An 18,032-nucleotide genomic window follows, 5' to 3' on the forward strand; every position below is an offset into this window, starting at 1 on the left:
ATGGTAGTTACGGATAGTTCAATAATGTCAATTCTTCCAATCCATTAGCGCAGAATATCTTTCCACTTATTTGTGTCTTCTTCAGTTTCTTTCAACAATGTCTTACATAGTTCAGTAAATAGATATGTCAGTTTGGCTAAATTTATTCCTAACTATTTTATTCTTTTTGATACAGTCATAAATGGGATCGTCTTCTTACTCCTTGTATCATATTGTTTGTTATTAGTGTATAGAAACACAACCTATTTTTATATATTGATTTTGTATCCTGTAACTTTACTGAGTTTAATTATGATTTCTAACAATTTTTTGGTGGAGTCCTTAGAATGTTCTACATATAATGTGTCATCTGAAAGTAGGAATGGTTTTACTTCTTTTTTTATGATTTGGATGCCTTTTCCTTATCTTTCCCAATTACTCTGGTGAGTACTCCTTGAAGTATGTTGACTAAAAGTGGCAAGAGTTGGCATCCTTGTCTTGTAACTGATCTCGGTTACTGCAGTAGATTGTATGTTTCCAAGAGTACATCTATTTCTTCTACATTTTCCAACTTGGCATATAATTATTCATAGTAAACTCTTATGATGCTTTGTATTTCTATGGCATCTGTTGTAAAGTCTCTTCTTTTGTTTCTAATTTTGTTTATAGGAATCCTGATTCTATTTTCTTGGTAAGTCTAGATAAATATTTGTCTATTTTGTTTATATTTAAGAAAAATACCCAGGTCTTAGTTTTGTTGATTTCTATTTTCTTTTTAGTCTTTATTTCATTTCTTTTGCTAGTCTATTGTAAGTTCATTTTGTGATTTCCTTATTCTACGATTCTTAGTTTTCTTTCTTTTAGTTCCCTAAGGTGTAAATTTAGTTAATTTGAAATCTTTATTTTTCTTTATTGTAGGCATTTATCACTATGAAGTTCTCTCTTAGAACGTTTGCTGCATCCTATTAAGTTTTTGTATGTTTTATTTACATTTTTATTTGTCTCAAGATATTTTTTTATTTCTTTTTTGAGTTCTTCTTTGACCTATTGGCTATTCAGTAGTATGTCCACATATTTGTGAATTTTCCAATTTTATTCTTGTAATTAATTTCTAGTTCCATACTATTGTGGTTGAAAATGATACTTGATATGATTTCAATCTTCTTAAATTTATTAAGGCTTTTTCTGTGACATAACATATGATTATCTTCAAGAGTATTCCAAAAATAAAATAAAAAGGGGAGCCTGGGTGGCTCAGTCGGTTAAGTGTCTGACTTCAGCTCAGGTCATGATCTCATAGTTCATGGATTCGAGCCCCATGTCAGGTTCTGTGCTGAATATTGCTCAGAGACTGGAGCCTGCTTCAGATTCTGTGTCTCCTTCTCTCGCTGCTCCTCCCCCACTCACACTGTCTCACTGTGTCTCTCCAAAATAAATAAATAAATAAATAAATAAATAAATAAATAAATAATTGTAAAAATAGTTTTAAAAGGAGTATACCATGTGTGCTTGAGAAGAATGTGTATGCTGCTGTTATATGGGATGTTTTGTAAATGTTTGTTAGGTTCATCTGGTTTAACATGCAGGTTAAATTTTTCATTTTTCATTTGGGCAATCTATCCATTGTTGGAAATGGAATATTAAAGTTTCCTACTATTATTGCATTGTTGTTTATTTCTCCCTTAGGTCCATTAATATTTGCCTTATATATTTAGGTGATTCTATGTTGGGTTCATCAACATTTACAAATGATATTGTAATGGATTAAGCCATTTTTCACTATATAGTAACATTATCTGTCTCTTATTGACAATTGACTGAAAGTCTATTTTGTCTAATAAATGTATATCTATATATGCATAATAGAGGGTAGCCCTGCCTTCTTTTGGTTTCTTTTTGCGTGGAATATCTTTTCCCATCCCTTCACTTTCAGTTTGTGTGTGTCTTTAAAGCTGAAGCAAATCACTTATGGACATTATATAACTGGGTCTTGTTATTTTATCAGCCACTCTGTGCCCTTTGATTGTGAAATTGAATCCATTTACATTTGAAGTGATTATTGATAGGTTTGGGCTTACTACTGCTATTTTGTTCATTGTCTTCTGGCTGTTTTGCCAGAATTCTCTTGTTTCTTTTTTCTTCTTTTGCTTACTTTGTGATTTGATAATTTTCTACAGTCATATCCTTATATTATTCTCTCTTTCTCTCTTGTGTGTCTATTATAGGTTCTTGCTTTGTGATTACCTCCATGCTTATATAAAGCATATTTATAACAGTTTATTTTAAGCTGACAGCAACTTAAACTTGAATGTGTACTAAAGATCTGTATTTTTACTGTACCCCCCATTTTTTGTCTTTGATGGCACAATTTAAATCTTTTTATCTTATGTATCCATTAAATTATTGTAATTGTTTTTAGTACTTTCATATTTTAACTTTCATAATAGATTTATAAGTGTCTTACCCCCACCATTACATTATAGTATTCAGAATTTAACTATATAATTATTTTAATCAGTGAGATTTATGCTTTCTTGTTTCCCCATTACTAGTTAGTGTCTTTTCATTCAGTTTTAAAAGTCCCTTTAACATTTTTTTGTAAGGCCAATCTGTTGGTGATGAACTCCTTTGGGTTTTGATTGTCTGGGAAATACTTGATCTCTCTAATGCTGACAAACAGCTTTTCTGGGTAGAGTATTCCTGGTTGGAAGTTTTTTCTTTCAGCTCTTTGAATATATCATGCCACTCCCTCTGTCTTGCAATTTTCTGCTGAAAAATCTGATGATACTTTTATGGGGTAGGGGGTTCTCTTGCATGTGACAAGTTGCTTTTCTTTTGCTTTTTAAAAGATTTTTCCTTGTCTTTAACTTTTTTACAATTTAGTTATGTATGTGGGTATAGGTCTTTTTTGGATTATTTTAGTTGGACTTTCTGTCCTTCTTGGATATGGATTGCTATTTCTCTCCCTAGTTTAGGGAGTTTTTAGTTACTATTTCTTTGATTAAGCTTTCTTCCCTTTTCTGTTTTCCTTCTGGGATCTCTATTATGCATGTGTTGATTTGTTTTACTGTATCCCATACATCCTGTCTTTTTCTTTTTTTCTTTTATTTTGCTCCTGTGATGGATGAGTTCCACTGCCCTGTCTTCTGGTTTGCTGATCCTTTCTAACACGTGATTTTGTCTGCTGTTAAGTTCTTTTGTTGAAATTTTCAGGTCAGTTTTTATATTCTTTACATATGTGATTTCTCCTTAGTACTTTTTAACTTCCTATCTCTTTGTGGGAACTTTTACTTTATCAATGCATTATTCTCCTGGTCCAGTCAGCATCTTTATGAGCACTGTTTTGAACTCTTTATCAGATAAATCTCTTATCTCCATTTAATTAAAGGTGGTTTCTAGAGTTTTGTCTTAGTCTTTTGTTTGGAACATATTGTTTCCTTATTTTACTTGACTTTCTGTGCATTAGATAAAACATGTACTTCTCCCACAGCCCTGAAGGAGTAGCTTTGTGTAGGATATGAACATTATCATTTGGTCAGGTCCTAGCTCCTAGTTTTCTCTCAAACCTTATTGATAATGCAAACTAGAATCTTTGTTCTTAGTCGTTCCAGTAGTGGAAGTTGTTGTCAATATCTGTCAGTGTCCTCAAGGGGAGGATACCAGTCAGCACTTAAATTTGAGCTTTTGGAAGCTGGACCCTCAGCTACAGCTTGTAAGATATGCAAAACAGCTTCTTTCAGGAAAAGACTGGGAGATGAGTATTTCTAACTTGTGCCTCTGTACTGAGCTCTTGGGTTATAGCCAGTCAAGAACTGTTTCTTTGTTTGCTACAGTATTCTGAAACTTTTTAAAAATTTTTAATGTTTATTTTAAAGTTTATTTTATTTTTTAAAATAGTTTATTGTCAAATTGGTTTCCATATAACACCCACTCCTCTTCACCTACAGATGCAAGCTTCACTGGATACTAAAGCCAAGAAATCAATAGTTGCATCCTCTGGGTGGCAACCACAATGCTGGAGTGCCATACATGTGCATAAGCTCCTTACAGGGAAATACTGGTGACCTGGAGTGTGGCCGAGGGAGATTGAAATAATCCCTTAGATGTGTGGTAAATTAGGGGCCTGGCCCTCAGGTTACAGCCTTAAAAATATTCAATTAGGTTTTTCTCAGGGAAAGGCTGGGATATGGGTGTTCCTACTACCTCTGCACTAAGACCTGAGGGAATAGCCAGTGTGAGTCCTAATAAGCCAATTAGGGCTGTTTCTTTGTTTGCATAGTGTTGTGGGTCTCATGGATGCAAGCCCCATTGGCTTTCAGAGGTAGGTGTTTTGATTCCTGTCATTAGGTGGAAATTTTCAAACTTAGCGTACTAGATGCTAGGTCCAAAATCTTGATTCGTCAGGAAGAAGCTGGCAGTTGTATTTCCTCCCCATTGTATGTTGCTGTGCTGGGTATGGAGTTTATACTGAGTGTATCTCAGCCTTTCTTACCCATTTTGGTGTAGTTTTTCCTCTCATTTGCCTAGTGTTTACGAATCACTCAGCTAATTTCTGTATTTCTTTCAGAGGAAATTGTTATATGTGTAAATGTTGTTTCAGTATATCTGTGGGAGGAGATGAGTTAAGGAATCTTTTATGTCACCAAGTTGGACCAGGACCCCAATGTCATTTCTTTTCTGAAGTTTTAAGCCTTCTTTGGTTATCATTTCTTTCTTTCTTTTTTTTTAATAGTACTTTTTGTAACCAATTTTAATTGAGAGTTTTACTGGCACCAAATTCTTTGTTGTTTTTTAAATCTGAGAATGTCTTTATTTTCTTTTCATTCATAAAGGATATTTTTGCTGGATATAGCGTGTAGTTGATTGTTTATTTCCTTAAGTACTTGAAAAATATTGTGCAACTTATTAAAAATGGTTCCAAAAGAAATATATTTGTCATTTGAATTGATTTTACGTATAAGTAATGTACCATTTCTATCTGTGTGCTTTCAAGGCTTTTTCTTTTCTTTTTTTATTTCCAGAAGTTTAATTATGATGTGTTTTGGTGGCATGGATTTCTTCACATTTATCCTATTTTAGATATTATGTTTTTTTAATCTTTTGTTTTCCCCCAAATTAGGAAGTTTTCATTGTTTTTTTGGACAATTTTTGATTCCCACTCTTTCTCTTCTCTCCTGGGAGCTTAATGATATGAATATTAGCTCTTTTGTTATTGCTTCATGTGTCCCTGAAACCTTGTTCATTTTTTTCTTTTAAAATAATTTCTGTATTTGAGATTTTATTAATCTGCTTTCAAGTTCGCAGATTCTATCTTCTGTCATGTCCACTCTACTGTTGAACCCATATAGTAAGGTTTTTATTTTTGTTTTTATATATTTCAGTTCTATAATTTCCATTTGGTTATTTTCTATAAATTTTATCATTTTTATAGGTTTTATTTCTTTGTTGAGATTTTTAATGATTTTTATTTATTGAAAGATACCTCATAATTGCTTGTTGAAGCATTTTGACAGTTACTTAAATCCTTGTCATATAATTCAAGCTTCTGATTCAACATCGATAAATTAATTGTTTTTGATTGTTTTCTTCATTCAAGTTCTGATTTCCCTGCTTCTCATTATGACCAATGATTATTCTGGACATTTTTAATATTATATTATAAGAGTCTGTATTGTATTTAATCATTATTGTAGTAAGTGGTATTCCTTAGAGGTATAGTGCAAATTAGGGTAGGGTGGAAATTCGTCTCCTATCTACACCATTTTGAAACCTTTCTAACAAATAGAGCAACTATTTGTACTATATTACTGTCTCTGAGTGTGAATCTAAGCTCAACTTCCCAAGAGTTCCTGGAAATGGAGATCTGACTAACATCTCTATATTCCTGTAGGGTGGAGGTGGAAACTCAGTTCCCAGTAGAGTCTAAACGACAGCATGGGAAGGGAATGGAGGAGTGGGGCACCAAATAATATAGTGCCTCACCACCTAGATTTGCTTCTTTGATGCTGAGTAGAGATGGAGGCTGAGCTCTCCAGCAGACCCTGCCGATAGCCAGTGAAGGAGGAATATGAATGTTGACTAGCTGTTTCCCATTCAGCCTCAGTGCTGGTAGGTGGAAATGTAAGTTAAACTTCTCACTGGGCCTTATTGAGACAAGAGTAGGAAGAAGTAGTGTGCTAACTAGCCTGAATTATATATATCTTGGTATCTTGCTGGGTGAGGGTGGAGGAGGTTCAGTTTGTCAATACTAACCCTTCAGGGGAATTATATTGTTGCCTCCTGCTTCCATCAGAGAGGCATGGACAATCTTAAGTTCCCTACTTGGCCATTACTGACACCAGTTGAAGTAGAGAACTGCCTGATTTTGCTATGCAGCGAATGGAAGATCAATTCCATGCTTGGCCCTGCTGAAACTGAAACCACTGGGTAGGGAAATTGGAGCATGTTCCTTATTTCGGGATGGGTTGGACGGTCAACTTCCCACTCGGCCTGTTGAAACTTCAGGGGTGAAGAAGGACAGGAGTGTGTGTCCTTTTTGAATTGATTTTTGGCTGGAGTAAGGTGGGAATTACTTAAGAGATTTTCTGAGGTTAGGCTAGCATTTTTCCAGTCATTTTGTTGGGGGGAAGCAGACTTTTTCTCAAGGTTTTTTTTCCTGTTTATTTTGGCAGTTTTGAGTTGGAGGCTTCTCTGAAACCTTTTCTGGGACATGCATTAGGTGATATGGATACCCAGGGGAATGACTATGTATTGTTTCTCAAGTTGTGAGGTTTTAGGATCTTTGTCTTTTTACATTTCTCTTTCCACCATTCAGGGTCTTCCTGTGCTTGTTTGTTTTGTTATGTTTAGAGATTTTTAGTTACAAAAGGGAGGGTCTGGGAGGTTTGGGGACACTTTGTCTTGGCAGGATCCCATTTTATTGATTTTTACCTCTCTAATATCTTTCAAATCCATTAATGTCTCAGTATTCCCATTGTAGCATCCTTAATATTCATAAATTCACCCATCTTTGTATAACCTCACTAATATATATTGTGAGAGCATTTTTCCAACAAAAAATAAAGAGACCTAAAAACGTTAAAAAAGGTTTTTAAAAAATTACTTCCAGTGATGAAGGCAATTTGGGAGATGGAGCTTAGATTATTAGTATTAGGGCTCCTAGGATTTCATGGCTTAAGTTTATAGGGACAATATATAAGATCATTATAAATTTGGATTGTTTTCCAAAATCTTAAAGTTATGAGTCTTACAATTTTAGTAATTCAGATGAGGGAGAAATCACTTCTAGCTATGGTTTTCAGGGAAGCATTCGTGCAAAGAATTGATTTTATTGGACAAGCAAAAAACAAGATATGAATAAATTTACAAAACATACTTGGGGTGGTGGTAGAGTAGACTTGTTTGTTTGAAGGAGTCTCTGATGGTTTTCCTAATTAATGATAATTATCACTTTCAGTGCTTTTCTTATTTTATGGATTAACAAGTCACTGGATTAGAAATTTTGATTCAGTAGGCCTGAGTGGAAGTGCAGGAATCTATTTTATTTTATTTTTATATTTTTGATTTCTAGTTTATTGTCAAGTTGGTTTCCATATAACACCCAGTTCTCTTCCCCACAAGTGCCCTCCTCCATGACCATCACCCACCTTTCCTTTCCCTCCTCCCCCTTCAGCCCTCAGTTTGTTTTCAGTATTCAAGAGTCTCTCATGATTTGCCTCTTTCCCTCTCCATGACTCTTTTTCCCTCTTCCCTTCCCCATGGTCGTCTGTTAAGTTTCTCCTGTTGGACCTACGAGTGAAAACATATGGTATCTGTCTTTCTCTGCTTGACTTATTTTGCTTAGCATGACACCCTGGAGGTCCATCCACTTTGCTATGAATGGCCAGATTTCATTCTTTCTGATTGCAATGTAGTATTCCATTGTATATATAAACCACATCTTCTTGATGAATTCATCAGTTGATGTACATTTAGGCTCTTTCCATGATTTGGCTATTGTTGACAGTGCTGCTATGAACATTGGGGTACAGTACCCCTATGCATCAGCACTTATATATCCCTTGGGTAGATCCACAGCAATGCTATTGCTGGGTCATAGGGGAGTTCTACTGATAATTTTTTTAGGAACCTCCACACTGTGTTCCAGAGCAGCTGTACCAGTTTACAATCCCACCAACAGTGTAGGAGGGTGACTGTTTCTCCACATCCTCACCAGCATCTATAGTCTCTTGATTTGTTCATTTTAGCCACTCTGTCTGGCATGAGGTGGTATACCAGTGTGGTTATGATTTGTGTTTCCCTAATGATGAGTGATGTTGAGCATCATTTCATGTGCCTGTAGGCCATCTGGATGTCCTCTTTGGAGAAGTGTCTGTTCATGTCTTCTGTCCATTTCTTCACTGGATTATTTGTTTTTCAGGTGTGGAGTTTGGTGAGTTCCTTGTAGATTTTGGATACTAGCCTTTGATATGTCATTTGCAACTATCTTTTCCCATTCTGTCGGTTGCCTATTAGCTTTCTTGATTGTTTCTTTTGCAGTGCAGAAGCCTTTTTATCTTGATGAGGTCCCAATAATTCATTTTGGCTCTTGATTCCCTTGCCTTTGGAGATGTGTCGAGTAGGAAATTGCTGTGATTGAGGTCAAGGAGGCTGTTTCCTGCTTTCTCCTCTAGGGTTTTGATGGTTTCCTGTCTTACGTTCAGGTTCTTTATCCATTTTGAGTTGATATTTGTGAGTGGTGTAAGAGAATGGTCTAGTTTCATTCTTCTGCATGTTGCTGTCCAGTTCTCCCAGCACCATCTGTTAAAGAGGCTGCCTTTTTTCCATTGGATACTCTTTTCTGCTTTGTCATAGATTAATTGGCCATCCATTTGTGGGTCCAGTTCTGAGTTCTCTATTCTATTCCATTGGTCTGTGTGTCTGCTTTTGTGCCAATACCATACTGTCTTGATGATGACAGATTTGTAGTAGAGGCTAATGACTGGCATTGTGATGCCTCCTGTTTTGGTTTTCTTCTTCAATATTATTTTGGCTATTCGGAGTTTTTGGTGGTTCTATATGAATTTTAAGATAGTTTACTCTAGCTTTGAGAAGTGCGGGAATCTATTTTAAATAAGCATTTCAGATGATTGTTAAGTTCAAGGTAACTTGGGAAACAGAACTGTAGAAAACACAATGGCAGCTCAAGTTGGAATAAAAGTAGGCTCCAGATTATGTGAGGCTTTCAATGCCAGATGAAAAGTCTCAGAATGATGTTGCTGAACAAGAGGAATATTTAACATTTGCATTTCTGTGACTCCCTTCTATTCCCTACACTGGAAATGGTGCCAGTATTATGGATGTGGATAGCATAGGTTGATAACTATTGTCTTGTTAACATTGAAATAACTATTAGGATTACCTGAACTCTGCAAAAATATGTAGTTGCAGGAATGAGACCTTTCAATTCATAGCTCAAACAAGAGCCAGTGTATATCAAGTGCATCGATTCTTCAGCTTGTCCCCACTCTAGTCTGTAATCTGTGATTTCAGCCCCATTACATACAGGAATCTAAAAGATGCAGCAAATACAGAAATTGAGTTCTTTCTATAAATTGTCACTATACTAGATACTGTGGAGAATTACACCATGACCTTTTGATGTCAAAACTCAATATATTAAATAGTATGAGATATAGACAAGAATAGAAAATAATTAAATCTAAGACAAAGCACTATAATTGGCATTAAAAGGCTCAAATAAAATTAAGAGAAAAGATTGGCTAATCCCACATATTTGATAAATTCTTGTTTGTAACTTGTTAAAATTATTCTCAAATAGGTTACTTAAAGAGCAAACTTAGATATATTAATGTTGCTTAATGTTACTATTGATTATAGTGGGTTCAAACACAAATTCCAATAGTCTCTGGATTTTGTACAGTGCTGTAATTAGACCTGTCATTTATTATTATCAGACTAAACCTTTTGTGCCTGTGCTAGAAACCCTCTGCTAGAGTCTAGGAAAAATGGAAAAAAAATACAAAGGTATCTAAGTGGTTTAATAATTTGGCCAATTTTCTTTAGTTTGCTTAAATGCGAAGCTATTCACATGAATGCAAAACATTTTTAATTAAAAATTTTTTTTTTATTCTCAAGTTAGTTAACATACAGTGTAGTCTTGGCTTCAGGAGTAGAATCCAGCGATTCATCACTTAAATTTAACAGCCAGTGTTCATTCCAACGAGTGCCCTCCTTAATTCCCATCACCCATTTTCCCCACCCCACACCTCCAATCCCCCACCCCCATCAACCTTTAGTTTGTTCTCTGTATTTAAGAGTCTCTTATGGTGGTGCAAGACATTTTTTAAAACTTCATTACATCATAGTCACATTTTCATGTGTCATATTATAGAGTTACATGCAAACAAACATGACCAGAGATTTCCCAATGAAGTTAAAAAAAAAAGTAGATTCTATAAATTTATTATTTATTTATTTATTTACTTATTTATTATAAATTCGCTTAATTTTATTATCTCGGGGCGCCTGGGTGGCTCAGTCGGTTAAGCCTCCGACTTCGGCTCAGGTCAGATCTCACGGTCGTGAGTTCGAGCCCCGCGTCAGGCTCTGTGCTGGCAGCTAGCTCAGAGCCTGGAGCCTGCTTCCAGTTCTGTGTCTCCTTCTCTCTCTGCCCCTCCCCCTCTATGCTCTGTCTCTCTCTGTATCAAAAATAAATAAAACATTAAAAAAATTTAAAAAAAAATTTTTATTATCTCATGTTTTGGTTTTAAGAATTGTATTAGTTACTTATTGATAGTATATTTGGTTTTCCAAATATATTAATCTCCATAAAAATAGGCTCTGGAAAGCAAAATTACCATAGTCTTAGCCTTTCTAATAGTATGAATAATAGGTCTTATGTACATTCTAGAATCATGGCTCAAGATTTATGGAACCTTAATCTAAACTCGGACTCCTTAGGGAGTTGTATACTTTAAAAAATATGCTAAAGCAATTACTGTGCTCTTATATAAACAAAATTAATAAAAATAAGTTGATAACGTACCTCCCAGCTAACAACAACACAGGTCGGACCCTTGCAGGTTACCACAGGTGTACCACATTGAGAAGGAGGGCTTGGGACTGGTGCAGTTTCACACTTCTTTGAATGAGCTCCAGACTACAAATAAACACAAACAAATAAGTAAACACAAAAATGATTGTGCAGGTATGGTCACTCCCTATTTTGAGAGGAAGTAGAAGTATATATTCATCCAAAGTGAAATGAACTATGAATGGGCAAATGAATAATATAACTTCCCCCAGCATTTTCACTGCTTTTAACCAGAAACTGGATTTTTCAGATATTAATTTACTCACTGTGCATCTCACTTTGGAGCCAGGGTGTCTTCGTTTGTCATTTTGGTTACCTTCTTCCTTTGTGACATTTGCAAATGCTTCTGAGTTTCCATTAGTAGGAGGATTTTCTACAAAAATGTATAAAATAAACTTAAAATATTTGCAAATAATTTTGAGGATGTTACTTTAAAATAATACAAAATAATTTTAGAAGACACAATGTCAAAACACATAATAAAGTAACAAAAATCAAATTATATTAGTTTGTATCAATTAAATTTTAAATTTAATTTCCAGACATTTAAAACATTTAAAAATCCATTAAAAAATGGATCAACCTGAATGGTATTATGTCAAGTGATGTGACTCAAACAGAGAGACCATATAATTTCATACCATATGATTTCACTTATATGTGGAATCTAAAAAATGAACAAACAAAAAACCAGACTCTTTAAATACAAAGGACAAACTGGTGGTTACCAGAGGAGAGGTGGGTGGGGGGATGGGCAATAGATAAAAGGGATTAAGAGGTGCAAACTTAAGGTTATAAAATAAATAAATCATGGAGATGAAAAGTACAGCATAGGAAACATATATAACCAATAATATTGATTGTATGGTGACAGATGGTGATTATAATTATTGTGGTGAGCACTAATGTATAGAATCGTTGAATCAATATGTTGTACACCTGAAACTATTATAACATTGAATGTTAACCATACCCCAAATGCTTTTGTGATTTCAACTACCAGGTAAGAAACAGTTTTCTAAATATTATTCAATTTTGTAGTAAAAAACCTACTTGCTCTGCTTTAATAGCATTAATTTTGTTTTTCTTTAATGGTTATTTTTTAGAGAGAGAGAGAGAGAGAACAAGCGAATCAGGAAGGGGCATAGAGAGAGGGAGACACAGAATCCAAAGCAGGCTCCAGGCTCTGAGCTGTCAACACAGATCCCAACACGGGGCTCAAACTCATGGACCCTGAAATCAGGACCTGGGCAGAAGTTGGATGCTTAACTGATTGAGCCACCCAGGTGCCCCTAATAACATTAATTAATTAAAATCAGAGGTTACAAAACAAGAAATTTAGGTAAAGTCATTCAAATCATACAAGAAGCCTCACCACATTTGATGTTGGTGTCTCTGGTTATTGCTTCACCATTCAAGGGTGGAGGATGGCAAGATGCAGGAGAAAGAGTAGGTGTTTCAATAGTCAATATATCTGAAGGCTAAGAGAGGTACAACATACATTATGATATTAAATTCAAATTCAGCTTTTAAAAACATTTTTAACACACAAATCCTCAATTTAAAAACTTCTCTCTCTCTGTTTCCTCACCTGGCTTTGACCTATAGGTGAAGTACAAAAGACTCTCAGTTTATATGTAGTACCAGGTTTCAGGTGATCATATAGAAATTCCTTTGTGGTTCCGTTGTAGATTATGTTCCAGGAATTCACTGAAGGGATAAAAACAAATTTATCCAATTTATTTATAAGTAGCTTACAAATGCTATGGGTCCCATTATTATCTCATGTATATACCAAGAAATAAGCATTTTGGAAATTAACTGTGGTCCAGTTACCTATTTACAATAGGTCCAGTTACTTATTCACAATAATTATATTACTTATAGAACTCGACATAAAATAATAAAATATCAGTAAATAAACATAACTTGTTACTAAATAATGGAGAAATCTAAGTTTAGTTAATAGCATTATAGCATTGTATGAATGCCAATTTTCTGGTTTTGATAATTGTACTATGGTCATGTAAGATATTAATTTTAGGAGAAGCTGAGTGAAGGTTATGTATGGAAATTCTCTATACTATTTTGGCAAATTCTAGGTAAGTATAAAACTATTTCAAAATAAAAACTTAAAAAAATCATAATATGGGGTGCCTGAGTGGCTCATTTGGTTAAACATCTGATTTCAGCTCAGGTCATGATCTCACAGTCTGTGAGTTTGAGCCCTGTGTTGGTCTCTGCGCTGACAGCTCAGAGCCTGCAGCCTGCTTTGGATTCTGTGTCTCCCTCTCTCTTTGTCCCTCCCCTAATGGCATTCTGTCTCTCTCTCAGGAAATGAATAAACATAAAAAAATTTAAAAAAATCATGATGCATAGTTGCTGTGATGAGCCCCTGGTGTGGCGTGGAAGTGTTGTATATTGTACACCGGAAAGTAATATTACATTGGATATTAACTAACTGGAATTTATTTTTTAATGTTTTATTTATTTTTGATACAGAGAGAGACAGAGCATGAGAGGGGGAGGGGCAGAGAGAGAAGGAGACACAGAACCGGAAGGCGGTTCCAGGCTCTGAGCTAGCTGTCAGCACAGAGCCTGACACGGGGCTCGAACCCACGAACGTGAGATCTGACCTGAGCCGAAGTCGGAGGCTTAACCGACTGAGCCACCCAGGCACCCCTACTAACTGGAATTTAAATGAAAACTTAAGAAAACCTATAATTTAACTTTGAAAAAAATCATAATGTCTTACCATCTGAATTTTCACTAACTTCTAAACTGTAACTTGAAATGTATGTCCCACCATTATCTTGTGGTGGTTCTGAGAAGAGAAATAAAATTTTAATTATTCTTGAATAAACTTAAGAGGTTTTCACTGGAAATTTATAAATTCATTTTTTTGTGGAGAAAAAATACAAACATGAAACAATAGGATATTAATATTGGACATGAAACATTTAAAGTGACATTTTAAAGTTCTTTGGAAGAGACTAAAATGCTAAGTATTTGTACCTTGAATTTGATTTTTCCAAATTAGAGGCCAAATAATTTATAAAAATATTTTTCTTGTCATGTTGACATTTATCATTGATGTGTCTTTATAATTATGGCCTCTATATTAGATATACTCTTACTTGGAATAATTATAGTTGTTAAGGGCTCTTAAAAATTTAGCAATTTGTTCATACATGAATTAATGAGATAGCAATAGAGAACTCGACACAGAACTGGAAAAATATCCTTTATAACTTATCTCATTTATACAGTGAAATACCTCATATAAAAATAATTACAAAAATATGTTATAAAGCTGAGGGCAATTAGGGAAGACTTCTCAATAGTTAATATTAAGACAGAGAGAGCACACTTTAAATACAAAAACATTACCCCATCCAATTTTCACTTTGTGTGCATAGATCTTTCCCTTTATATATGGTTTTTTAGGGGATCCAGGCTTATCTGGACAGGTAGTATATTTTACTTCTCCACTGGGGTTACTCCTTCCTTCCAAAGTGTAGGCAAAGATCTGTTTGAGTAAAAGAGAATGCCTTGGTTGACCACTGGAAATAAATGTATGATTTGAAAATGTGCATAGCTTGCAAATAGTATTATAAAGCAAGTTATTTGACTGAAAAATTCTGAGAACTAAAATAACATTTAATTTCAGCCAAAAATGACATTCATTTTTACCTCCAGTGACAAGTATTTACTATTAAAATCATGATAGAAATTTATAAATTATAGCTACATACCCTAAACTTGTATGTAGTACTTCTCTGAAGATTTCTTACAGTGCATGAGAGGTCCTCTCCATTATATTTAGGTTTAAAACCCAACTCCTGGAAATGAAAGACAATAAACTTAGGAATCAGGCAGGCCTGCATTCACGTTCCAACTTCAACTTATTTTCCATCTGGGTGGTCCTGAGCAAGACCCTTAGTCTCTCTGAACTTTAGTTTCTCTATAAAAAAGGGAGATACTTTTTATTTTATTTATTTTGGAGAGAGTTAGTGGGAGGGGGAGCAGAGGATGAGAGAGAGAATCTCAAGCAGGCTCCTCATGGAGCCTGATGCAGGGCTCGAATCCACGACTCTGGGATCATGGCCTGAACCGAAACCGAGTCGGATGCTCCACTGACTTGAGCCACCTAGGCACCCTGCCCTGATACTTTCTACTTTAAAGGGCTCCTTTTTTTTCAGGATGTAATGTGATAATATACATGAAGGCACTTAGCATAATAATTATGCAGAACTCCTCACTGTTAGTTTCTTCATTTAAAATGTGGTAAAATATACATAATATAAAATTTGCAGCTGCTTTTTAACTTGACTAGCTTATTTAGTGTAGACTTGAAAGTTCAGAATGCAATTAACCAGTTTGCCCACCCTCACCAGGAATCCAAGGAGATGAGGAAAGTGTTTGCCCTGGTAGAAGTATGCAGAAGATCTCTGTGACCATGCAAGATCATTTGGGATAGGCTCAAAGTTGAAGATCTAACACACTGCACTGAGTATCTACTGTGTTGTTATGGCTTCTGCTGCTTTTAGATAATTTTCAGGGACTTGGGTACCTTCATATCTCCTTGTGCTGGCTTGCTTAACCTTGGCTCTAACTTGGTCCCATCTAGAACACAGAGACTCAGAAATCATGCAGTTTGATTGAGTAGAAATTAATGGTAGGAGAGAGAAAGAGGAAAACCAAGAAACAAACTCTTAATTATAGAGAACAAACTGATTGTTAGTAGACATGGATGGAACTAGAGAGTATAATCCTAAGCAAGATAACTCAGTCAGAGAAAGACAGATACCATATGATTTCACTCATATGCGACATAGAAACAAAACAAGCCAAGAGAAGAGAATAAGAGACAGAGAGAGACAAATCAAAAAAAACAGACTCTTAATTACAAAGAACAAACTGATGATAAACAGAGGAGTGGTGGGTGGGGGGATGGTTTAAATAGGTGATAAGTATTAAGGAATGCACTTATTGTGATGAGCACTGGGTGTTGTATACCTGAAACTAATATTTCTCTGTATGTTAACTACCTAGAATGTAAATAAAAACTTAAAAGAAGAAATTAACTTAAATCTAAGATTTTTTAGTATAAAATGCTTATAAGATGTACCTAAAACTGAAGTTGAAGATTAAAACATGTGAAGAGAAAACTTACAGAGCCTGCTTCCTCCATTTCTAGTACATAAGTAAGACTGTCATTTGGGGTTGTGTTACTTGGAGCACACCATTCTAGTGACAAAGTACAGATTCCTGCTTCTTTTAGCTTAGGAGGTAAAGGTGTTGGAGGCATAGTTCCTGATGTATGGAAGACTGCTATTTCACTGAAATCACTGAAAAAAAATTAATGTGGAAAAATTATTTTCAGGTTCTTATTGAAGTATAGACTTTTAAATATTGCAATAATTCAACATACCTCAAGCCAAAGTTATTTTTGGCAGCTAGTCGGAATGAATATTTTGTAGAAGCATTTAGTTTAAGAATTTTGTACTGTTTCATGGTACCCATATAGCAACTTTTGAAGTCTTCACCTTTCCCCTTAATCATAGACACAAAATATTAGAATATTATAAAATGCTGCAAATATAAAAAATTTTCATAACATTAATAACCATTTATAAACAAGTGCCTTCCAAAAATAAAACTGTTTACCTCATCCCATTCCAAAAGGAAGCCATTTATTTTGGAACCATTATCATTGGAACCCTAAATATATCAAAAGATAAAATTATGATGAATGGGATGCTTTTACTCAGTAGATGTACACACACACACACACACACACACACACACACACACACGCTATAATTAAGGTGATTGAAATTACTCTAAAATTAAACTTGCTTACATTTTGTTTTTAAAGCAATCCAGATTTTGAAGTTAAAATGCACTTTATTTTACAGTCTATAAGACATGTTCAAATTCTAGGTCTTGTGTTTTCCAAGTTTTATGTGATAGAGTTAGTACTTAAGTAAATTAAGAGGTAGATTTATTGGTAACTACAGTTATAAATAAATTTATGTTGTAAAAATTGACACTTCACCTTTTACTAACTGAAATTCTTATTGATATTTCTCAATTTACTTGATGCTTGATATAGATTTAAGAGAAAGATGATTATGGAAAAGGAAAAGTGCTAGGTAAATAGATCAGATGAGACATTCATAATTTCATATTTAAAATTCAAGACAAAGTAGAAAGAATGTTTTTAAATTAAAAAAAAAACAAATGTTCATTTTGAGGGGCACTTGTGGGGGAGAAGCACTGAGTGTTTTATGGAAACCAGTTTGAAAATAAACAAAAGAAGCGATTGCCTAAATTCTGTGGGCCTAGCACAGTGTACTTAATAAACGCTAATAACCTGGGGAAGAAAAAAACAAATGGAGGAGTCTTTGGGAGTAAAATACTTACTTTCCACTGTAAATTCAGGCTGCTCTTGGATCGGTTAATTAGTTTGGGCGCAGGTGGAGGGTCTGGTTTACAACCTGGAGTTGTGAAGCTAACTACTTCAGACACAGTTTTGTGTGCTGAGCCTCTTATGGTTGTGATTCTAAAAATGTAATGACAGTTATCGTAAGCTTTCAGGTATTTATCCTAATGTACTAAATTGGGTACTTGAGTTTTCAGGTATATTTTAGGAGATTATTATAAAAATTGTTCTCATAGAGCAAACTTGGATTGTTAACAGATAATGAGTCCCAAATCACCCCCTCGCCAGTTCTAAATGACAAAAAGTACACGAATGCTGGATTTTGAAGAGGATGTTCTGAAGCTTGAAGGAAAAGCCACTCAGCTGGCAAGTAGCAAGCCTGACTGCAGAAATCATAAGCAGTAAACTGATAAAGACTGGAGAGTCTACCTAGCTACAGGGTGGGAGGAGATTGTGTAGGGTGGATTTCTTACCTTACAAAATAGGCCATGCATGGTTGTAGATCAAGTA

At 34.9% G+C, this 18,032-nt stretch overlaps 1 protein-coding gene across 1 annotated transcript in view; it reads right to left on the minus strand.

Annotated features, from left to right (window-relative positions):
- Positions 1–18,032, minus strand: part of LOC115283417 (fibronectin type III domain containing protein 3C1-like) — a 122,132-nt gene that overhangs the window by 21,780 nt on the left and 82,320 nt on the right. The window contains exons 9-21 of the mRNA XM_029929663.1: positions 17,831–17,955; positions 17,504–17,642; positions 16,745–16,798; positions 16,509–16,630; positions 16,251–16,425; positions 14,830–14,916; positions 14,465–14,603; positions 13,830–13,898; positions 12,666–12,784; positions 12,450–12,555; positions 11,341–11,447; positions 11,027–11,140; positions 9,380–9,529 (exon numbers count right to left, since the gene is read on the minus strand). Of these exons, the coding sequence (XP_029785523.1) occupies positions 9,380–9,529; positions 11,027–11,140; positions 11,341–11,447; positions 12,450–12,555; positions 12,666–12,784; positions 13,830–13,898; positions 14,465–14,603; positions 14,830–14,916; positions 16,251–16,425; positions 16,509–16,630; positions 16,745–16,798; positions 17,504–17,642; positions 17,831–17,955 (1,506 nt within the window). The remainder of the gene's footprint in view (positions 1–9,379; positions 9,530–11,026; positions 11,141–11,340; positions 11,448–12,449; positions 12,556–12,665; positions 12,785–13,829; positions 13,899–14,464; positions 14,604–14,829; positions 14,917–16,250; positions 16,426–16,508; positions 16,631–16,744; positions 16,799–17,503; positions 17,643–17,830; positions 17,956–18,032) is intronic.

The sequence above is a fragment of the Suricata suricatta genome, chromosome X (assembly GCF_006229205.1).
Source record: "Suricata suricatta isolate VVHF042 chromosome X, meerkat_22Aug2017_6uvM2_HiC, whole genome shotgun sequence".
Taxonomy (NCBI): domain Eukaryota; kingdom Metazoa; phylum Chordata; class Mammalia; order Carnivora; family Herpestidae; genus Suricata; species Suricata suricatta.